We start from the raw sequence: 24,159 nt of genomic DNA on the forward strand, positions 1-24,159 counted from the left end.
GACCCTTGAACAGCGGGGTTTGAATTTTGAGGGTCCGCTTATACACAGATTTTTGTCAGTTGACCCACGTAGTCCAAACTGGTGCTGTTCAGGGGGCAACCGTATTTCGTTCTATAAGTACTTGGGGGTTGGGGTGGTGCTGGGGCCCCGAGAAGGACTCTGTGGTGGTTCCCCTCACCTTAACTTCCCCCAGGCGCAGAGCAGTTAGACACAGTTCTTTGCAGTGGATGTGGTCAGGATTAGATGCAGGAAGGGGACTGGACATCTGCAGCTTTGAAGAACACAGCCCTTCTGGACTTAGTTCTAGGGATGTGGGGATGGCTCAGACTTGGCCTCCAGAGCCTCAAGGATGCTCAGGCTGAGGCTGAGGACATTAGGCCAAGTAAGACCATCCCCATGTCTCCCCTTCCCCCCAAAAAAGCTTTTTTGTGAGTTTCTGGGAAGCGGGTCAGCCAGATGATACCACCCCAGGGGTGGATCTTTTTGGCCTCTGCAAAGGGAAGATCACATACCCAAGCCAGCAGGGGTACATCATCACCCTGGCCCAGCAGCAACCTGCTCCAGGGAGCCAGGACCCACCCCCACCCCAACTAGCTTTTTTCAGATATCCTAAGAATGTAGTTATAAGTGAGGGGCCTCTCCCTCGACACCCCCAAAAGTTAAAAAATAATTAAGCCTGTGCATCCTATTCACTCTGTCCCCCCCCCAAATTTTTTATTTAAAACAGTGGCTCAGTTGGAACTACCCACTTCCTCTTCTGGAATCTTCCAGGATGCCAAGGGGGGGGGGCTGTATATGCCTCTTGCCTGCGTCATGGGTGAAGTAAGTGCAGGTATTTTGTAGCCTGTGGATACCTGGAGAAATATTTTAGAGTCATCAGCCCAAGAAGACACACTCTGGTCCATTCCTCTATTCCTGACTATGCAGGGCCTTGTGGGCCAAGGTGAGTGCTATGAGGACCTGATGGAGATTTTAAGTCAAGGGGCGAGGAGGTCTGATTTGAGTGGGGAGTCTTCTAGTTGTTTGGGGAGTAAGATTACCAGATAAAATCCAGGCTGCCCAGTTAAACTGGAATATCAGAGAAACAATGAATGAAACAATGAAGTTTTTTTGTTCTGTTAATCCTTACCTGAGGACATTTTTTCCATTGATTTTTAGAGAGAGTGGAAGGGAGGGAGGGGGAGAGAGAGAAATATAGATGTGAGAGAGACACATCGATCAGTTGCCTCCTGCATGTGTCCAGACTGGGGCAGGGATCTAACCTGCAACCCAGGTACATGCTCTTGACTGGGAATCCAACCTTTGACCCTTTGGTGTGTGGGCCAACACTCTAACCATTGAACCACACCGGCCAGGGCTGAATGAAGTTTTTTAAGCAAAGGTATCTCCCAGGAATGGTGTGGGACGGATTTATGCTAAAAAAAAAATTATTGTCCCTTTGAAATTCAAATTTAAGTGGGCATCCTAGATTTTTATTTGCAGGGAGGGAGACAAGGACAGGAGCCAAGAGATTCAGGTGCAGGTGACTACACTGGTCCAGGTAAGCGATGATGATGAACTGATGGGAGCAAGGCGGAGACAGAACAGGGGAGAGAAATGGGAGGATTCTGGATGGATTTAGGAGAAGGAGCCCCTATGTCTTGATGATGAATTGAACATAGCAGATATGCTTGCCCTTTGCTGGGAGGACTTCAGATGGTGGGGGGAGCCCCAGGAGGTCTGTGAGTGGATGAGGGGGAGGAGCTGATATGGGTTAAAGGCCTGCAAATGCAATCCTGAGACTCAACAATCACCTGCCCACCTGAATTGCTCCAGCCCAGGGTCTCCCCCCTCAGCATCACTGACATTTGGTTATGGGTCAGTCTCTAGGTTGGGGCCTTCCTGGACAGTATGGGGTGTTGAGCAGCATCCCTGAGCCCCCACCACTCGGTTAGTGCCAGGAGCGCCCCCTCCCCTAAGTCATCACCCAGTGTCCCCTGGAAGACAGAACCACCCCTGGCCGAGGAACCCTGGTTTGGGCACCAGAAAACCCCAGTGAGGAGATGGGTCTGGAGTTGGGGTCCTGGAAGGCTTGTCAGTTCCCTTTGTTCCCTCCTGGTGGTGAACTTTCTGGGACTGGGAGAAATGGATACCCAAGTGGCTGGAGCTTGGGAGGTTTAGGTAATGTGCTCCCCACACCCAGACTCATCTGAAGGCTATCTGTGCAAGACAAAGAAAGGGCTGCTGGTAGAGTGATAAAGCTTTTAGTATTTAGAAGTTTGGGCACTTAATTCTGGTAATCCTCGCTCACGGGTAACGCTTCCTCATCCTGCAGCGTGCAGCTGTCTGAGTCCAGGGGGGTGCTGGTGATGATAATGGGAACCTTGGCCTTCACGCTGGTCAGGGACCAGGGCAGGTGGACGGTGCTGACCAGCTCGTATTGGGTGCTCATGATATCGCCGTCCTGCATGTCGCTGCTCACAGACAACACCTGAGGGAGGTTGAAGATACTAACGATCTTGGTGGTGTTGAAGGGTGTGATTTGGGTGTTGGCCTCCTGCCGGAGCAGCTCCCTGCTGTCCACCCGTGACCGCCGCTCCGCCCTGGGTGTGAAGCCCTCATACTGCACGTGGGTGTAGAGGGCAAAGATGACAGTCTTGATGCACTTGCTGGTCTGGTTGTTGATCTCCGTGGTGAAGATGACCCTCTCCCCTGGCATGAAGGTGTTATTTTCCATCTGGATCTGTAGACAGATGGTGCCCTGGATGCAGCAGTTGTAGGAGACTTTCTTCTCAGTCTCCACAAACACAGGATTCTAGAACAGGTTGGGTTGGGGGCAATGGACAACTGTGAGGGATTGTGGCCACAAGATCCACTCCCCTACCTTACATCCCACTATTTTAGCTCTTCCAAGCCTTGATTCTTTTAGGATTCTCCTAGTAAAAGGCATGGAGATGGAATCTGGAATCTTAGGGATTTTGTAGCCAAAAGCCTGGAGTCATCTCCCGGCTTCCTTTAATTAAAGCCCTTTGTCATTCTGAGTATCAATTTCCTTATATGTAAAATAGGGCTAAGAAATCCATAAGAGCCTAGCTTTATCCCCAACTCCATTACTCACTTGCTGTGTGACCTTGAACAAGTGGTTTTTCTCTGAGCCTTGGTTTTCTGGGAGAAAAGGAATGTCTTACAGTCTAAGCCCAAGACTAGGGCTTATCCGAGTCATTCAGATTTAAGAAGGAAATATGATGGGCTCTGAATCATGAAAAAACTATAGAGTTGAAATTATGTAATGTGTTAAAATAAATGCTTCAGCCTGGCTGGCTGTGGCTCAGCAGTTGAGCATTGACCTAGGATCCAGGAGATCGCTGTTCGATTCCCAGTCAGGGCACATGCTCGAGTTGCGGACTCTGTCCCCAGTCGGGGCCATGCAGGAGGCAGCCGATCACTGACGACTCGCTCATCCTTGATGTTTCTATCTCTTCCTCTCCCTCTCCCTTCCTCTCTCTGAAATCAATAAGCTATATTTAAAAAGATAAAAATTAAATTAAAATGAAAATAAATGCTTCAAAATGCAGCCCTTATATCAACTAGTCAGCTGCTGGGTTGCAAACAAAGTCACATATACATTATATTTAATGTGTGGCTTGAGAAACTTTTTTTTTGTGTGTGTGTGGCTAATATTTAAAAGATTTGATGTAATGTGGGTGGGCTTAGAATTCACCTGTGAGCTTATTCCCTTTAAGCATGGGGGTGGGGGGGAGAATAGTATAACAAATACTTGCAAACTCCCCTCCAACTTCCCATTAGTGACATGAGGTTGGTAACTTGAAACTGACCATGATGGGAGTATTTACACCATAGAAATTGGCAAACATTGCACATTAGAGCTGTCTTGCACCAGAGCAGGTTGTTAACCATTTATTGGCACAGCACTGCTGTTTCTGTTTTTATTAGCAGGTAGGACTTCTCACAATTTGCTTCAGAGCTCTGTTCACTTAAGAAATAAAACATCAGTATTGCACAACCATGTGAATGTAAACACTACTGAACTGTACGCTTAAAATGGTTAAGATGGCAAATTTTAAGTTATGTATTTTTGCCACAATTTAAAATAAAAATATATAAAACATCAGCAATCTAGTTGAAGCCCCCATGGACCTCTTCCCAATGCCATCATCTGCTCCCTTCCTGGAGGTAACCATTACCCTGAATTTGGGGGTTATTAAATCTATTCATTTTTTAAAAACTAAAAAATTACTTAAAAATACAATTCAGATACAGAAAACCCCACAAAGCAAATGTATAACTTTGTGAATTATTATAAGGCCAATACTCTGTAATAGCCACCCAAGTCAAGAAGTAGAAATTTGCCAGTTTCCCCCCAAAGTCCTTCATATATGCCCAGCCACCCACTCAGCCCCCCAAATGCAACTATCTTGAATTTTATAGTAATCACTTTCTTTTTAAAAGTTTTTTAAAAATTGATTTTTAGAGAGAGGAAGGGAGAGAGAGAAACATCAATGTGAGAAAGAAACATCGATCTGTTGCCTCCTTCACACACCCTGACTGGGGATGGAACCCACCACCTTTTGGTGTACTCCGGGATGACACACTAACCAACCGAGCCACTTTGGCCAGGGCAGTAATCACTTTCTGGTACCTGCACATGTTTATAAACAAGATATGTTTTAGGAAAAAAGCGTGTAAAGAATAATATAAAAACCTAAAATGTATCTTCCAATAAGTTTGAGAAATAAAGCATTATCAATTAGACTGAAATTTTGTGGGTTCTGTGGGCTTTACCTCACTGCTCCCTCTTCTCTGCACAGGCAGCTATGATCTGAATTTGGCATTTGTGGTTCTCATAGAATTTTATATTATTTAGGAATACATCTATTTGCAACATAAGTATACATTATTGTTCTACATATTTTAATGTTTTCAATAAGTCAAACTGCATATGTCTCCCAGCAACTTGCTTTTTTTAGCTCAAGATTCTGTGTTTGAAATGCATTCACGTTCGTGCCTGTCATTCTGAAGGTTCTTTGTCTTCACGAATGCAATTGAATGTGTTGCAAAATAATTTATCCATCCCCCATAGTGGACATTTATTTCCATGTGTTTGACATCACAAAAGTGCTAAAGGAGCAGCCTGAAAACAATTTTCTTGGGCTTACACCCACAAGTTTCTCTAGGGTATGAGTTGGCAAACTTTTTCTGTAAAGGAACCAATAATAATTATAGTTTAGGCTTTGCAAGCCACATACAGTATTTACCATATATTATTCCTTTTTTTTGGTAATCCTTACCCCAGGATATTTTTTCCCATTGCTTTTCAGAGAGAGTGGAAGGGAGCAAGGTGGGGGGGAGAGAAACATTGATGTGAGGGAGACACATCGATTGGTTGCCTTATGCAAGCGCCCCAACCGAGCCAAGGATTGAGCCTGCAACAGAGGTATGTGCCCTTGACGGGAATAGAACCCAGGACCCATCAGTCCGAGGGCTGACACTCTAACCACTAAGCCATTTGGCTAGAGCTATTCCTTTTTTTAAAAAATATGTTTTTATTGATTTCCGAGAGGAGAATGGGGGGTGGGGAGAGAGAGAGAAACATCAATGATGAGAATCATTGATCGGCTGCCTCCTGCATGCCCCCTACTGAGGATCAAGCCTGAAACCTGGGTATGTACCCTGATCCAGAATTGAACCACGACTCCCAGGTTCATGGGTCCACGCTCAACAATTGAGCCATGCTGGCCCGGCTTATCCTTTTTTTAAAAACCACAATTCACAGTTAAAACATAGATTTTAACATTGCGGCAAAAAATAGAAACCTAGTATGTACATCTCCACCTAGACCTGTGAAAGAGAAACAAGTTTTATGAAATTCTGTTTATCCTTGTTACTTGCCTGCAGATATTTCCTGTTCTACTTTATTCTATTTATTCTATTCATTTAAAAACTGGTGGTTGCAACCCTCAGAATTTATTTTTGTTATTTCAAGTCTACTTACTCTATTCTATTATTTTGTTTTATATAAAATAAAAAATTTATAAAAATTAGCTGGTTGTAACTTACCAAGTTAAATTTTTTCTGGAAAACTCTGTTCTTTCACTTCAAGTTGATTGCAACCCACCAAACTGATTGTTAAAAATATTTTCTATTCTACTTATTTTATTCTCTGTTCTTTCTCCATATATATATAATTTTTATAAATTTATATAAACATAAATGTTTGCAACCCACACAATTGACATTTTCTATTTTGGTCTTTCCTAGCCTTTCATTTTGCAGAAATATGCTTGCAACCTGCTAAATTGATTTTGTAACCCACTTATGGGTCATGATCTGAGTGAAGTTTGAAAAGCACTGCTCCAGGGCCACCGTGTTTCCTTTTGGAGACCTCGGGCGACCCCTGACCCCTTTGGCCCGCATCTCCTGCCCCGTCCCTGCGGCCCCAGTTTCTCTTTAGCCTTCCCGTGCTTCCTGTCCTCTCGGAAGGCTCAGTGCGGGGTGCTTAGGTTCTAAATCCTTCTACTGTTATTCGAAATTCCGTTGCATGCGTTAGGACCCTGCAGCATTAAGGAACTCTCTGCTCTAACTCATGGCCAAGTTGGCAGTTCTGCCCTGGTCCTGAAGGAGGGGTCAAGAGGTACCAACTGTGGTTCAGGAGACCTCCACGCCTGACAGGCCCGGTGGGGCAACGGGCCCTGATTCCCGGTAACATTTCCAATGCAAAGCCAACACTAGCGTTCTTGGACCTGAGAGGTTTTTGAAACCTGTATTCCTTCAGCACGTATGAAACTTTGGGGGGCTTCGTTCATTCAACTGGTTTTTATTTGTATCTACTTGGTGTCAAGTTTAGGGAAAACCCATAGCAGGGAAGACCTGCTCTGGTTGAGGAGATGGACATAGCAGTGCATGTCCATCATTGCTTTTGGACACGGCCATCAGAAGCGGTACTCTCATCATTGATGTTTCTCTCTCTCTCTCTCTCTCCCTCTCCCTTCCTGTCTCTGAAATCAATAAAGATATATTTAAAAAAAAATAAAAAACAGTGGAGGGGATGTGGAGAAATTAGAACCCTTTGTGTTGCTGGCAGCAAGGTAAAATGTTGCTGTGGCTGTGGAAAACAGGCAGTTCCTCAAAAGGTGAAACAGAGTTACCACCTGTCCCAGCAATTCCACTCCAGGAATCCACCCAAGAGAAAGGAAAACAGACACATGCCCACACAAAAACTTGCACTTGAATGTTCACAGCAGCATGATTCACAATAACCAAGGAAGCAACCCAAGTGTCCATCAATGGGTGAACGGATACACAAAGTGTGGCCCATGCATGCACTGATTTAACCATAAAAAGGAGTGAGGCTCTGACACTCGCTACAACGCAGATGGACCTTGATGCTCAGTGAGAGCAGCCAGACACAAAAGGCCACACAGTGTGTGATTCCATGCATGTGAAATGCCCAGACCAGGCACATACACAGAGACAGAGAGTGGAGGCAAAGGGAGATTGGGTGTGGCAGCTAAGGGATGCAAGATTTCTTTTGGGGGTGATGAAATGTTCTAAAATCTACTGTGGTGATGGTTTCATAACTCTGTGTAAGCTTTAAGAGGGTGAATTCTAAGGTATGTGAATTATATCTCAATAAAGCTGTTAAAAACAAAAAGTGGAAAGGGAAAAGTTTCTTTGCTCTTTGCTCCCAGCTCCCCTGCCCCCTCCCAGGAGGCAGCATCTGTTGCCAGTTGCTCTGCTCTCCTTCCAGAGATGTTAGTTACACCTGCAAGGAAGTAATTTGTTTTCACCACCAACTGTACCAGGCTAGACCTGCTATTCTGAACTTTGCTTTGTATTCATTCAACCCAGTGACTTGGAGATCCTGACAAGGGGGGCTGGGCTGCCTCTTTCTGTCTCTGTCTCTCTCTCTCACTATTGTGGGGTGGTTTTTTTTTTTGTTTTTTTTTTTAATACTCCTATTAAAACAATTCCCTTAGCAACAAACATTAGACTTTCCAATTTTTTGCCACTATAAACAGTGCTGTGGGAAGTCATGTCGCACATGCGAAAGACTATCAGTAGGAGAAATTTCTAGAAGGGGAATGGCTGGGGCAAAGTGCATGTTCGTTTTAATATGGATAGATGTGGCTAAATTGCACCACATGGGCTTGTGGCAGTTTATTTGGCTATCAGCAATGCAGGTTAGTGAAGACATGGCTTCTGAGCAAAGATCAGAAGGATAGGAAGGTCACATTATAGTGTTCCAAACAGAGGGAACAACTTGTGCAAAGGCCCTGGGGCAGGACTGTTCCTTATGTGTTGGAGGAACAGGGAGGAAGCCCATGTGGCTGGAGCAGAGTGAGCAAGGAGGAGAGAAGGAAGAGGTGAGGGCACAGAGGAGATGGGGGCAGGTCACGTAGGACCATGTGGAGGACTTGGGCTTTTACCCCAAGGAAGGTAGGAGCCCTGGAGAGCTGTGGGTGGAGGAGGGTCATCACCTGACTTTGACGGTCTGCTCTGAGGACTGACTGTTGGGGGTTAAGACTCTGCCTCTAGCCCTAGCTGGTTTGACTCAGTGGTTGGAGTGTCAGCCCTCAGACTGAAGGGTCCCAGGTTCGATTCCGGCCAAGGGCGCGTACATACCTTGGTTGCGGGCTCAGCCCCATTCGGGGTTCATGCAAGAGGCAACCAATTGATGTGTCTCTCTCACATCAATGTTTCTCTCTCTCTTTCTCCCCCCACCCCCACTTTCACTCTCTCTGAAAAGCAATGACAAAAACATCCTCAAGTGAGGATTAAAAAAAAAAAATTCTGCCTCTACTTGAACTTGAGCCTCTTCCCTGGCCCCCCAGCTCCTGCCCTCTCCCTGCCCCATACACTCTATCCTGCCTCAGGACCTTTGTATATGTTGTGTCCTCTGCCTAAAACACTCTACCCCCATGGCTTTCCCCCTCTCCTCTTTCAATTCTTTACTAAAATGCCACCTCCTCCAAGAGGCCTCCTCTGACCAGTCTGGTTAAAACAGTACTGGGTAGTTGGAAAGAAAACAGAATTTTCATACTCTCAAAACTTATCTGTGATAACTCCCTTTGTTGCTGTGATAGTGATTTTAGCTCTTCCCACTTCCTGGGTACCTCCTATGTGTAGACATTGTGCTTGGTGCTTAGCAGTCCTCACAGGCACCCACTGAGGGAAGTGTTTTATTATTATTATTGTTATTATTGTTAATTATTCCCATTATACGGATCAGGACAATCTAAGCTCTGCAAGGTGCTCTTAATTGCCCAAGGCCATCTGGCTAATGAAGAGTCTGGCAGTGGAGATATAAAGTGGGGTCTGACTCAGTCAGTGTTTTGCCCCTAACCCCTGCCGTGTGCCCGCTGCACTCCAGACTACTTCTGAAGGGAGGCCCAGAGAAGGGACATAGTCTGCTCAAGGTCACACAGGGAGCAGGGAGCCAAGCAGGCCTTGAGCTCAGATCTGCTCATCTCAGGGCTGATCCACCCTCTAAGCATCTACCTCTCCGGGCAGCCCCCTAGACCATTCCATGAGGTTGGCCAAGCTAGAAATAACCCTTGTTACACAGATAACAATACAGGTGGTGGCAACAGCGACAAGATTTACTGCTCTTTGCCAGGCACTCTGTGAAGCCCCAAACTTACTTGCACTAAGTCCACTCATTGCTCCCTCCTCAACCTAGGAGGCAAGCACTATCTCTCAGCCCAGATGAGGACATGGAGGAACAGAGAGGCAAGATCACTTCTAGAGGGTCACACAGCAGGTGGGGGGGGGGGATTTGAGATTTTAATCTGGGCCTCAAAAAACGAAAATGCCAGCCCTCTCAGCCACCACACAGATAGCAAATGAGTCCCCAGGAAGGTGAAGTGACTGTGGCCAACGTTCCTCCACCCGCCCAACTTCCACCTCTGTACCAGGGCCTCCAGAGGCCATCCAGAAAACCTCCTCTGCTCAGGCAGACTGATGCGACATGACTTTCCTTCCCCTGGGATGGAGGCTACCCCCTTCCATTGCTTCTTGGGGGGAGGGTGGGAGACACCATCTGCTTTGTCTGAGTGCTCAAAGCCTGAGGAGAGTCACTGAGTGTCCAAGCCTCTCTCTCATCCAGGGGGTGACAAGGGGACCTCGGCTCAGTCTTGACTTACTGCAAGGTCAAGGATATTGGGGCCTGATAGTTCTCTGTGGGGGCCCGTCCTGGGCATGTAGGGTGATAAGCTGTATCCCCGGCCTCCACCCGCCAAAGCCAGGAGCATACCCAGTTGTGACAATGACAGATGTCCCCAGACATTGCCCAGTGTTCCCCGGTGGGGCAGGCCAGAATCACCCAGGTTGAGTCCACTGGCTTAGTTACTGCCCTGGTTTCTGATTCACACTTGTGAACTCATTGGACCTGGGGAGCGTCCAACACCTTTCCCTTCTTCCCTGCCAGGGCCTTCTCTGTCCCTTGCTCACACACATGCCCCCTGCCTCCCTGGAGTTTTGAGGACAAGCCCCACCACTGCTCCTTCCCCATTACTACCTGCAGTGGGTTTTCTCTGTGGAAGTCAGAAGTCCCTTGAACCAACAAGTACATTCTCTTCTTTCCTAGAATGTGCTCCCGGCCCATGCAGGAGGCTTGCATGAAGTAGAAGACATGGCCAATTTTGCTGGTGAAGGTAGAAGGAAGCCTGGGAGGTAAGTTGAAATGGAAATCAAAGGTGTGGCTGCCTGCACTTAACCAATTATCTGAAAGCAAAACACACCGACCCATCAGAAGATTCTAGAAGCTTTTTTTTTTTTTCATTTTGTTTTCCTCTTTAGTTATTGTTTTGGTGGAGCGGTTGTTCGGGACCTGGTCTGTCTGTCCCTGAGCTAGGCCGAGCTATGTGTGTTTAGGGACCTGAATGGCCCATAAGTATTAGGCCTAGGCCTCAGCTGGGCTGGAAGGGGATGCCCCCAGTGGGTGACAAGGCTGGTGTGGTCACTCCAAAATACTGACAGGGACTTGCTCAGTTCTGCCTTGGGCCTGAGAAACTGGTCCCCATGATTCAGTCACACATTCATTCAACAAACACATCCTGAAGCTCTTTAAGGCTGCGTTTGCAGCAAGACAGCCAAATCTCCTTGCCCTCATGGAGCTCAGTCTTCAGTGCACTGTAAGCACAGCATACAGTAGGTGCTTAATATTTGTTGATTGACTGAGTGGTGACTGAGGACCAAGGAGAAACTCACACTGCCCCCATTTCTGTGAACTTATTTTTTTTTTGCATTTCTCCAAAAACCTCTTATGATTGTGTTTTTCCTGCCTGAAGGCAACCCAGTGACACCAGGGACCATATCAGTTTTCTTCACTGCTGTATCCCCAGCACCTGGCATAGTGTTGTATACAGTAGGTGCTCACTAAATGTGAAATAAATGAATGAACCTATTGCAGGCTTGAAGCTGATGCTTTGAGGGGAAAGGCGGACTCTTGGAAATGGGGAAGGAGGGGTGGTGCCTAATGCTGGGGTGGTGCTGGGCAGGGGAGTGTTTTGGTTGAAAGAATTAACACTTATCAAGCACTTACTGTATGCCCTGCACTATCTAAGCCATTAAATCATTAAGCCCTCAAAGAAATCTCATGAGGCAGGACTTGTTATTTCCATTTTCCTGATGACTTAACTGGGCACAGAGAGACTACATAATTGCTGAGTATTAAGATCTGGCATCTTGCTATTCCTCCCCCAGATATCTGCATGGCTAGTGTCCCTCCTATCACTCATATTTGTGCCCTTGTTGTCACCTCTTTGGAAAGACCTCCAAGACTAGCTCCTTATATCTTATTTCCGTGTATCTGATGATCATTGTTTTACATGGATTTCTTGCTAGGGAAGAATCGTATCTTTGCCCATTTCTGATATCTCGGGGATTTGTTGATAACTATAGATGTCTTTACCTTCCAGACCTAGGTTCCTATTATGGTTAGGGTTGGCTGCTGGCCTTGTCCTTACCCTTCACTGGGAACGTCTTTGACTTGTGTACATAGTCGGCCTTGTTGTTGCAAATAACATCTCTGCTATAATCACGGGATGCCCCAGTTTCTTCGTTCCACTCCACGTAACCCCTTCCCACAAGCTCCACCTTCACAATGGGGTCCACCAGGGTGCTGTTCAGGTTTAGAACTACCTGCCCTTTTATGCAGGAGCCGGCCAGGTAGACCGCATCCTTGGGCAGCACTAGTTCAATTGACTTCACCACAGACATGGAGGGTTGGGCTGGTAGAGAAACATCCTCCCCTCTCCTCCATGCCACTGAGATGCCGGATTCCTTGGCCTCAGTGAGGTCACCTGTCTGTGACATCATCCAGCCAGGGTTCTGGGAAGGGATCCCCAATAACCAGGAGGAGGGGAGGCAAGGTTGTTGCTTGGGAGGGGGCAGCAGCTTGAGAATCCCAGAGTCCTCACTGGTTTGTGACATGGTGGCCTGGCCACCTTTTCCTAGAAAATAACAAGCAAACAAAAACAACCATAAGACGCCAACATTCCTGCCACATAGGGAACACCTGTCGTCATGCCAGGGGTTTAGAGGCCTTGGGTGGGAAGAATTCATCCAACCACTCTGCTGAGGTAGGTGTTATGAGCTCCATGTACAGATGGAGAGGCACAATAGAATGAGCCCAGAGATGTTTTCTGCCCCATCAGATGGCCCCCAAATGTGGTATGTGTGCCTCTCAGGATTCATTGTTTTTGTGTACACACAATCATTTTCATTTTAATGGTGTTATATTCATATCAGTCTGTTAGGAAAAAATTAAAAATGTGACCAGGACATGAAATCTGATGTGAACTGAAGCTTCTCAGGGCACTGTGTGGTCCACCTACACATGGACACAGTCATGAAGAACCATCTCCCTGCACAACTGACATTTCTCTTTATGCCTGTGTCTCCCCCATTGGGAGAAGTGCCTCTAGGGCGGGACTTTGTCCAAGTAAGCTTTGCGTTCACCAATCTCTGCTGGATCCAGGGCCTGATTCCGACAATGGAGGTCAATAAAATTTTGTTGAATGTTTCACTGACCTTGAAGAGCATATCATTTTGCAAAAGGGAAACAGGTCTTTTGCAACCTAGTGGTTATTCCTGGTGTCTGATTGGCAGATGGGCCAGTGCCTAAGTGGGAGTGACACTAACACAGAAGAGGCACTAGAAAGTGTCCATTCTCCAGACTCTGGCAGGCCTCATTCATCATTTTTGCTGTATCTTGTTTTAATTTATGTTGTGTCTTTTGTGGATATCAACATCTTGTCTCCTTGAAGGGTTTGTGTCTTTTGGAGATTCTTGGCATAGTATTGTTTTGTTTTGTTTTATTAATCCTCATCTGAGGATATTTTTTCCATTGATTTTTTAGAGAGAATGGAAGGGAGCAGGAGAGACAGAGAGAGAAACCCTTGACCAGAATCAAACCAGCGACCCTTCAGTCTGCAGGCTGATGCTCTAACCACTGCGCAAAACTGGCTAGGGCTCTCTCTCTCTCACTTTTTTAAAAAAATTGATTTTAGAGAGAGGAAGAGAGAAAAAGAAACATCAATTTGTTGCTCCACCCATCTACGCATTCATTGGTTGACTTCTGTATGTGCCTTGACCAGAGATGGAACCTGCAACCTTGGCTCATCCAGAAAACACTCTAACCAACTGAGCCACCTGGCCAGGGTACTTGGCATAGTGTCTTATTCATGTTTGTTAATTAACCCAAGCAAACCCACTGTCTCGAAATGACTAGAGAAATGGGGCCATGTGTCACTAGTCCTCGTGGCTTTTCTGCAGTGAAAGCCAGACACCTCTTTTTGGTTTTCACTGCAGAAAGAGGTGTCTGGCGTGGGCTGTGCCCTTCAGCAACGGTGCACAAAGAATGTATTACCCATTGGGCCATGCTGAGTTTTTGCAACAGCAGGCATAGTAGATGATATGTTCTCAGCAGGAACAGGCCAGGTTCCTGCAGCAGGTGTTCGCAATTTGGAAGGTCTCATTTGCGTCACAGCTCCAATAGACCTGCTTGATACCTGCTCACACCTGTGACATGATCTTTATGTGGCTGATGGCTGAGCACTCAGAAATGCATTTGGTAATACAGAGTCCTGAGGCTGGAAAAAGTTAGCAGCATCTGGACTTTGTGTATTGGAGTGTATTAGTTTCCTATGGCTGCTATAACAAATGACCCCAAATTTAGTGATTTGAAACAACACAATTTAATTCTCTTACAGTTTTGGAGGTAAGTCTAAAATGGGTTTTAAGGGGCTAAAATCAAGATGTTGACAGGTGTTCTAGGGGTGTAGGAGAAAATGTCCCTTGCCTTTTCTAGGTTCTAGAGGCTTCCCATCTTCCTTGCCTATTGATCTTATTCCAACCACCACTTCCGTTGTCATATCTCCTTCTCTGACTCTAACCCTCTCTTCTCTCTTTCCACTTATTAGGATCCTTGTGATGATATTGGGCCAGCTTAGATAATCTAGGATATTTCCCCATCTCAAGAGCTTTCATTTAATCTCATCTGCAAAGTCCCTTTTACCATGGAAGGTATCCTATTCACAAACTCCAGAGATTAGGATGTGGACATCTTTGGCGAGGCATGATTCTGTCAACACTGGGAAAATCAAAGCAGGTGAGCCAGTGCCAAGATGGAACCTACTCTACATAGTGTCAGAGAAACCTTGTAAAAACATAAATGGTAACACGTCATTTTTCTACTCACAGTCCTCCCATGCTACTTGCTGCTCCCAAGAGAAAGATCAAAGTCCTCCTGGTGGCCTGTGAGGTCTTATCTGACACCCCTCTGACCTCATCCCCTCCTAACCGTCTGCTTTGTCTGTCCAGCTACATTGGCCTCCTTGCTGCTCCTCCTACACCTCTTGGCCTTTTCCCGCCTCTGAGCTTGCCCTCCCTTCCTGGACCCATCTGTCCTTGGTTTCTCCTCTCGGATCTCAGATCAAATATCATGTTCCAAGAGAGGCCCACCTCTCCATCTCAACCAGAATATTCTCTCTCCCCACCCCCACATGGCCACTGGTCACTCTCCAGCTGTTGCTTCATTCTGAAACATTTTGCTTCATTTATTCATTACTTGCCTGTCTCCTCAGATAAGAATTTACCCTCCTGGAGACCACCCACAGGGTCAGCCTTGCCCACTTGGTGGGCCCCTAGCTCTGATCTCTCTGTCCAGACGCTTTGTAGGTGCCCAGCATGGGTGCCCGCCAAGACTGGCCTGAGCAGAGCAGGCAGGGCAGAGGGGGCAGGGCTGCCTTTCCCGCCTGGACAGCTAGGAAAAAGCGGGAAAATGAGGCGGGGAGGGGGGGGGGGACCAGCAAACAAGTACCACGGGTGGGTAGAGTGGGAGTGCTGGCGGGCTCCGACGCTAAGAAGTGGGACTGGGGGCGATAAGGCTGGCCATCAGGATGCCGGAGGTCTCCTGGAGGCCCCCCCACATTTTCCTGCAGTGTTTAGACATTGATTGCAGCCTTCCTTGCCCTACTGATCAATGCGTGCTCTGGGCGGGGGGGGGGGGGGGGGGGGGGGAGCTGCAGGAACAGACTTAGTAGATCAGTTGGTCTCTATTCTGGGGGGTCCCTAGAGCTCCGGGAGGGCACGCATGGTGGGGGGACCCAGGTCCCACGACTGGGCCCCGTTGCCGTGTTGTACGCTGGGCACACCCAGCAGAGCGCGCAGAACGGGGCGGGGCCGTGGCCCGCTGGGAGGGGGGGTGGACTGAGGCGGGGGCGCCCCCCACCCCCTTTCTTGCTTGGCGCCACTGCGGCGGCCAATCGCCACGCAGGCGCCCGCCCCCGGCGTGGCCTCCCGCGGTCCCGCAACTCCCAAAGCCGAGTTTTCGCGGGAAAAAGATCAGAGCAGCTGGCAGCGCGGCGGGCAGTGTTGGCAGGCTGGGCGATCCGGGTCGCACGCACGCGGCTCTATCGCCATCCTCAGGCGGGCCAGGCGCGCAGGCAGGCGAGTGGTCCAGGCGGCCGGAGAGGTGAGAGGCCGGGCGGATTTGGGCACCAGCCGGACCGGTGTGTGTGTGGGGGGGGGTAGGGGAGGAAAACCCAGCGCACTGGGCGCTGAGACTTTGCAAAACTTTCAGGAGCGGCCAGAGACGCGCGGTCAGCTCCGGTGCCCGCGTGCCCCGCGCCGGGCCGGCCCTGCACGCGGTTTCGGGCTCTGCCCCTAGCCCCGCCCGCCCTAGGCAGTCGCCTTCGGAATTCCGGACTTGGGCTCCGGCGGGCGGAACATCCCCAGAGCTCCGCGGGGGTCGCGCCGGCTGGGTGGGGGAGGGCGGGAGAGCCGCGGGGGAGCGTGTCAGGCTCCGCGCCTGCGCGCGGGGCGCCCCGCGATTCAATTGTCGCGCCGGAGCCCGATTTCGCGCGCCCTTAGTTCCCCGGGCATGTCTGGGCCAATGGGGAGCGAGCGGGGCGGGGCGGCCTGGCGCGGCGGAGCGAATGAACGAGGCGGATCAAGTGAGGGGGCGGGACCTGGCGCGAGGGGCCCCTCTATCGGTCCCGGGGGTGGGGGTGGGCGTGGGCTCGCTGGCCTGGCCCACTCACGCGGGAGGGAGGATAAGAGGGGCTCCAGGACGTGAGTCGGGGTCCGGGAAACGGGAGCCGGCGCGCGTAGCCGCTGTGGGACTGAGGTGAGACGCGCAGCGCACTGCGGGGTGGCCGGGACGGGGCGGCCGGTTGCCATGGCCACCACTGGGACGGCCGAGTCACGCGCGCGCGCGGGGAGGGGGCGACGGGGGTCGCTAGCACCGAGGGGTCCGGGGCTCGCGTGTCTCCGGTGGGGTTCTTCCCCCTTTGCACTTAGTGAGTTCCCAGGGACTTCTGAAGTTCCTACCTGCGTCGGACTTTTGGGTTTCCCTCTTGCGTCAGTATTAATTCAGGGATTGAATGAATGAATGAATGAATGAATGAGCAAACTCGATCCCTCACCGTTTTGCTGTGCCCTTCCTCTTAACGTTAGTGTCCTTTTCCTCTGAAGGGGGAGTGTGGGTTGGACTGAGTGGTCCAAGGTGCCGTTTGCCTTCCCCTAATTAACCCTTCTTCCTAAGCCGTACACGGGTGTTAGTCATTTATGCATTAATTCCTTAATTTACTCTGCCAGGCCCTGGGTTAGCTCTGGCAGTCTGTGGGGACTAGGGGGCTGGGAAGGCGTTCAGGGAGTTTCTGGGTGCCCACAGACTGGACAAAGCAAGGATGACCCAAGGATGGTACTGCCTGGTGGTGGCAGCGGTAGAACTGACGGAAGGATCCACTCTCTGCCCTCAGCACCAACAGGCACCATGTGGATCCAGGTTCGAACCATGGATGGGAAGGTGACCCACTCAGTGGACTCGCTTTCCAGGCTGACCAAGGTGGAAGAGCTGAGGAAGAAGATCCAGGAGTTGTTCCACGTGGAGCCAGGCCTACAGAGGCTTTTCTACAGGGGCAAGCAGGTAAACCCGCCCTGCAGGCTGCCCGCCGCCCAGCACCTTTGTTCTTGTCTCGTCCAGGCTTTGCTCCTCCGCCACCAGCACATTCAGTCTCCCCCCTCATCCGGTCCCGCTTCATGTCTCCACAGAAAACTCAAATGCCTGAGCCAGGAACAAAGGCTCAACTCACAGATTGACACACTGGGCAGGCAGCTGGCACTCGAATCTGTAGCATTTGGACTCTTAAACTCTCTCTTTATTTTATTGTTTTTGAAGCTTCTCAAAATAATTTCTAGGAAAAGAAAGCTGACTGAGAGCTGACGAATTTCAAGAAGAGCCTAGAATAATTATTTGTTAAACACTAGGACAGAAGGGACCAGTTGTTCTTTGAAACATACACTGGTGGCCCACGGCCTGCACCTATTTAGAGTTTGACCCCACAGGGTGTGTTTTCTAGAAATTTGGATCAGCTTACTCAGAGGTGGGAGATGATGCTTGCAAATCAGGAATTTCTGCCACTCTGGGCCTGCTCTTGCTGGGGCTGCCTGTGAGCAGGGGCTGGTGCCGTGGTCTGTGGCCTTGCTCCTCTGCCTCCTTTGCACTCTGTCTTCAGCTCCTTGTAGCATTTAAAATGGCCACCCTTGTTTTAGTGGCTGCCCGAAATTGGGATGCTTTCGCCAGTGGCACTGGGTGAGGTTTCCAATTTTGTAGTTGCCCTTGGGGGGATGGTGGAATGTACTGTCAATGAGATTTCCCTGAGTGGGTGAAGATGGTATAACAAAGTACTGGTCCCATCTGGTGGGACCGTCTGGAGTTGGGTGGACTGTAGGGACAGTGGTATAGAGATTGTACAGGATTAAGTGTCTTCAGTTAGGCCGGGTGCCGGACTTTGTTGTTGTCGCATTTTGAACTGGATCCTGCCGCCATCTGGTGTCTAGATTGAAAAATAAACACTCTGCGCTTGGGCATGATTTTGGGGGGTTGGGAGGATCCTGTGTGCTTACTTGAAATGAGACCTGATGATTAATTTCTTGGGCTTGCAGCTCACTGGGAGACCTTTAGCCTCCTTCCTGTGAGAGATATGGTGACTTGAATGTCTTAAGAATCTGAGTTAACCCGCCCTGCCTGGGGAGGGAAAGCCGATCCTGCAAACTTGGGGATTTAACTGTGCAGTCATGTGCGTGTTGAAAAAAGGCAGGGCTGTGAGTGGAGCTCCACTGGGCTGCTGTCTCCCACCTCTTCCAAGGGTGGATCATTTTTGTGGCATCCGCACTGATTATGATTTGCCACTCAGTCTGTTCAGCAGAGGTCCTTTCACAGAGTTTCTGAAAACCTCTTGCATGTGCCTGCTAAGCAGTTCATGGTGTAGTTCAAAAGCAGGCTGGATCGAGTCCTCTCAAGTTCAAGAAAGTGCGTAATTTTGTTTGCCTGTTGTGTGCCAAACACTGTTCATTTTAATTTTTACATTGCAAACATGCAGAAAAGTTGAAAGAACCATGAACACATAAATACCTACCCCTAGATTTTACCACTGATACCTTGTGTGTCACTTTATGACGCAGCTTTCTGTCTTGTTCTATCTGTCCACTAATTTGTCTTATTTTTTGGAATGCATTTCAAAGTAAGCTGCAGACTCTAGTTCATATTACCCCTAAACACTCAGCATGCCTGTCATTAACTAGAGTTCACTATTTGTTTGTGGTTCTCGTCTTTTTAGGTAATATTTGTATATATCAAGACACATCTTAAGCAGACCATTTGGAGTTCTGACAAATGTCTACACCCACATAACCAAACCCCTGTCTCCCTTTATTCATCACATAATATTTGGTCCATTCAAAAGTCTCATAACATCTGTGTAAATTACAAAGCATGATAATTACAGCAACACCAAAGTGCGTTAGACATGTCAATAGTGCTTTTAATTTTAAGGCTGTTGGCGATGAGATACAGGGCTCTAAATACTGCCTTTTCACAGTACAGCTTTTATAGTTACCAGAAGCTGCCCATTCTCCTTCCCTGTGCCCCACTCGGCGGCTTTGTGAGGGAACGAACGTGTAGTTGTTTCTGTCTTCCGGGTAAGAAAGCCAGGCCTCAGAGCCTGATGCAATTTCCCCAAGGTTGCCTGGCCAGGAACTGGCCTGGTCACTAGGAGGTGTGGACATTGACAGGAGGGTGGGTGACAAAAGCACACAAGCAGCAGCTTGAAGCAAGTAAAGTCTGCAAACAGACCAGACTAGTAGTGATAGAAAGCAGTGCAATTTCCAGTGGGTATAAGAGAGCTGTTGTTTTTCCAGAATGTTCTAGAGAGTCTACACACTCTCCCCCCACCCCTTTTTAAAGAAATACGGCATAGCAGTCCAAGTTCTACAGTGAGGTTGACTGAGACCATAAAGCAGAACATAGCTGAGTCTTCAGGATATGGGAGGGTTTTGTGGCAGCTTATTTAGGCTGAATGGGTTGGCGGTTATGCTGCTTGATTGGCGGAAATACAGGGAGCATGGGGGGAAGGGACTTCAGGGGCAGGCCCAGCCTGGGCAAGGGGAGAGGCATCTGGCGCCTGTTTATTGGCTGCCCATAGAAATAACAATCGCTGTCATTTGTGGCATAGCCTTGAACAGGCTCAGGTACAATACTTTTCTAGTTATATAATCTTCCCTAGTCCCCTGGCCAAGTAGCTTGGTGCCATTGACTCTCTTAGTTCAAATGGGGCTACTCTTTCTGTTCACATTGTGGCATGGTAGGAATTCAGTGAGGTAATGGACGTGAAGGAATGAGCCCCGTGCTTGGCTTACGATAAAGGTGCAATAAATCAGCTTAGCAACTGTCCCCCGGGCACTCCTGATATGGGGACCCGGTCATTACCTGTGGGGGGCCAACCTGGGCACTGTGGGGTATTGAGCAACATCCCTGGCCCCACCCACTCAGTGCCAGGGGCACCCTTAGTTGTGACAGCCATGAATGTCCCCAGCATCACCAAGTATCCTCTGGGGAACAGAATCACCCCCAATAGAGAACTACTAATTATGTAGATAATTTAGGAGAACAGCTAAATTGACCTTGTTGGGCTCAAAGGCTCTGTTTAGGTCAGTTTGAAAGATCAATTGAAATGGTATCCTGGGAATGGCCTTTCAAGGGTCACTCATGTCACAGTGACCCACCAAATGTCCCTGCTGTTTTGGCCTTTTCAGAATGCTGCCTATCTTCCCAAAGGGCAGAGTCAGGCAGCAAATAGGACAGTCCTCCTGCAGAGACCTGTCCTTTAGGCTGCATGAGGGAGGGTCCCTTTTTCCCCTGGAGAGCTCCCAACTGTAGAATATACCCTCTGAGCCAAGGGTCAGCAGACCCTGTCTCTAAAGAGACTGATAGTAAACATTTGCTTCTCTGGGGGCTGCTCACTTCCACCACTAGAGCAGGAAAGCAGCCATAGACAGTATATAAATGAATGAACATGTTTCAATAGGAGTCACAATACATTTTGTTTACAAAAATCAAGTGCTTGACAGAACTGTCATGCTGGCTGTAGGGTGCCAATCACCCTGTACTTTGATCCAGGCTCCACTCTGGTGCAGCTAGGTTGTACTCTCAGGGAACTCATCTGCTGTGGAATGTGCTAGAACAGGTCCCCCGGGGCACTTTGCTGTAGGAATTTTTCCAGGGCAGGGGTGCTCAGACTGTTTGGTCTCAGTCTCCCTTTCCACTCTCCAAAGTGATTGAGGACCCCAAAGAGCTTCTGATGATGGGGATTAGGTCCATTGGTTTTTGTTGTATTAGAAATTAGAAATTAGGCCCTGGCCTGCATCACTCAGTGTTTAGACTGTCAACCTGCACACCAGAGGGTCACTGGTTTGATTCCTGGTCAAGAGCATGTACCTGGGTTGCAGGTTTGATCCCTGTTCCCTGTTAGGGCATGTAAGGGAGGCAGCCAATCTATGTGTCTCTCTCACATGGATCGATTGTCTCTCTCTTTCTCCCCCCCCCCCCCCCCCCCCCCGCTCTCTAAAAATCAGTGGGAAAAATATCCTCAGGTGAGGATTAAAAAAAAAATTAGAATTCACCATGCACACGTTTCCTTAGTCATCAGAAGGGTGGCATCATCCTATGTCATGTAGGCTCCTCTGTACCCCTGTGGCACAAGAGGAGTGAAAATGGCCAGTGACAGTGGTGACGTCAGAAGAATTTTGGCCTTCCAGATCACCAGAATGTTGCTCCAGGGCTTATCCTCAGCTGTGACCCTGCAGGGTCAAAGGACAGAGTTGAGTCGTCATGCCTGATTTGCCCTCTTCATGTCTGAGAGGAGCTAGGATGTGAGAGAAGGGTCGTGCTTGTCCTTGAGGTGCTGTTCACCCTGCTCGCTCCTTCCCAAGTGGGCAGTTGTGTCACCTCTGCCACACCTGGGATCCTGCTCCCTGTGTTTTCTTCTCTTCCATCTCTCTGTCCATCTATCTGCACCTCAGGTTTCTGCGGAGGCCTGGAGGCTGTGGTGGGAGGGGTGGGGGTGGCTGCATCTCCTAGAAGAGGGGCAGAGCCGTTTCTCACTTCCTCCCTCTCCAAGTTCCCTTTTCTTCTCCAGCTCTGGGTCCATCTTGGTACAAGGCTTACACCACCCTCTTTATGACCCTGCAGTCTGGCTTATGTCCCCTCTACCTCTCACCCAAATCACCACCTCTTAAGCTAACCAGAGAACCACCACATGCCAAACCCGGTGGTATTTATTTCCCGCTCTTGGGCGTTGGGGCAGCAGTTGGCACCCTGAAAAATACCACCTAAAAATGTAACGAAGGGCAGAAAGTGGGCAGAAGCAATAGGCATGGCAAGCTTATAATACAATTTTCCAAAAGGAACCAGGTGCTTAGTTGTTAAATCGTATATGTGTTTATTTAGATTTACACAATGCTTATGGCATAAAATTCCAAATGTCCAGGAAGCGTACTTGGATTAAAAGAGAGAGAGAGACATAATTTAAATACTGTAGGTAGTTGGCCCTGACAAGGTAGCTCAGTTGGTTAGAGCATTATCCTGGTACGCCAAGGTTGGGGTTTCAACCCCCAGTCAGGGCACATACAAGAAGCAATCAATGAATGCATAAATAAGTGAAACAACAAACCAATGTTTCTCTCCCTCCTCCTCTCTTTCTCTCTTCCCACTTTCTCTCTTTCCCTCTCGCCCCCCCCTTCATTTCTCTCTAAAACAACAAAAAAATACCGTAGGGAGTTTTGCCCTCAGACCTGAATCTGCAGGGTTACTTCCCCATAAGCCCATCCTAAATTGAAAATATTATAAGTCAAAAATTTATTTAATATACCTAATCTACTGAGCATCACAGTTTAGCCCAGCCCATTGTGAACAGAACACTTTTATTAGCCTCTGGTTGGGCAAAATCTTCTTGCTGCTGCCGCCCAGCGCCACAGGAGAGTATCAGACTGCATATCACCAGCATGGGACAAGATCCAAATTCAAAACTTGAAATTGGCTACTACTGAATGCATATTGCTTTTGTACCACCAAAAAGTAAAAAATTTGTTAAGTTGAACCATCATAATTTGGGACCATCAGTAGCTGGAATTATATATATGCAGCCTTTTTGGACTGCCTTTTTTAAAAAAAAACAAAAAAAACAAAACCCAGCTTTATTGATATTGAACTCATATACAGTTTACCCCTTTAAAATATACAGTTCTGCCCTGGCCGGTCTATCTTAGTGGTTGGAGTGTCAGCCCTCACACAGAAGGGTCTCAGGTTGATTTCCCGATCAGGGGCACATACCTGGGTTGCAGGTTCAATCCCCGGCCCTGGTTGGTGTGTGTGCGGGAGGCAACCAACCAATCAATGTGTCTCTCTCATATCAATGTTTCTCTCTTCCCCTCCCTCCCTCTCTTCCATCTAAAAATCAATGGAAAAAATATCCTCTGGTGACGATTAACAAAAAAACCAAAAAAAACCTCTCTCTCTTCCAGTGTGGATTAACAAAAAAGGAGATAAATAAAATAAAATTTGCAATTTAATATTCTACTCTATATTTATAGCGATTTTCAGCCATCACCACAGTAAATTTTAGGACTTTTTCATCCAAAGGAAACTGCACTTTTTAGCTATAACTGCCCTATTCCCCGTCTTCCTCCCCCAGCCCCTGGCAACCATTGACCCACTTCCTGTCTCTGTGGATTTGCCTGCTCTGGATATTTGATATAAATGGAATCACACACTACGTGGCCTTTTGTGTCTGACTTTTCTTACTGAGCATGATGTTTTCAAAGTCCATTCACATTGTAGTGAGTGTCAGCGCTTCACTCCTTTTCATGGTTGAGTAATATTCCACAGCATGGGTGGACACATTGTGTTTATCCATTCATCCATCAGTGGACACTTAGGCTACTGTGAAACATGCTGATTTAAACATGGGTACACACAGGTTGACTTGTCTCTCCTTCCCATTCATGTTACCTCTAACCCGGTGTCATGGTTGTTCTGTGTTGCCCCGTGTTTGAGGGCTGGTATTGCATCTAAGTCTCCCTGGCTTTCCTGTGGTAGTTGGGCAGTGCCAGGCACATTGGAGGCTCTTACTTTTTGCTGGGTGAGCAGGTAGAGTGGGCCCTGGACATCTAGGGGGGTTTTAGAGAGGCCCTAGCAGCCTCTGCAGCTGTAGGCAAGTGATGATGTGTTCAGATGCATTTTTCCTGGGGGGAGGGGTCATCCTCCATCAGATTCTCAGATTTGTGTTGAAGGAAGAATAACATGATGGGGGAGAGCAT

General features: G+C 48.3%; 2 protein-coding genes across 6 annotated transcripts in view; one reads left to right on the forward strand and one right to left on the reverse strand.

The window, feature by feature from the left end:
* UHRF1 (ubiquitin like with PHD and ring finger domains 1) overlaps positions 1 to 24,159 on the forward strand; it is a 60,113-nt gene that overhangs the window by 11,253 nt on the left and 24,701 nt on the right. For 2 of the 5 annotated variants that reach the window (XM_016197872.2, XM_016197874.2), the window contains exons 2-3: positions 10,586 to 10,671; positions 17,265 to 17,431. In XM_016197872.2, the coding sequence (XP_016053358.1) occupies positions 17,279 to 17,431 (153 nt within the window). In that variant the 5' untranslated portion in view covers positions 10,586 to 10,671; positions 17,265 to 17,278. Of the gene's footprint in view, positions 1 to 10,585; positions 10,672 to 15,873; positions 15,977 to 16,557; positions 16,631 to 17,156; positions 17,432 to 24,159 lie in introns of those variants that run through there. The other 3 variants (XM_087816672.1, XM_016197873.2, XM_016197871.2) reach the window with 3 other exon arrangements.
* On the reverse strand, positions 2,267 to 12,219 carry ARRDC5 (arrestin domain containing 5). The gene is made up of 3 exons (XM_016197875.2): positions 11,967 to 12,219; positions 10,517 to 10,722; positions 2,267 to 2,794 (listed from the first exon to the last, which is right to left on the reverse strand). Exons 1-3 carry the CDS (start codon positions 12,217 to 12,219, stop codon positions 2,267 to 2,269), a joined length of 987 nt encoding a protein of 328 aa, XP_016053361.1.

The sequence above is a fragment of the Miniopterus natalensis genome, chromosome 4, assembly GCF_054644295.1.
Source record: "Miniopterus natalensis isolate mMinNat1 chromosome 4, mMinNat1.hap1, whole genome shotgun sequence".
Lineage (NCBI taxonomy): Eukaryota > Metazoa > Chordata > Mammalia > Chiroptera > Miniopteridae > Miniopterus > Miniopterus natalensis.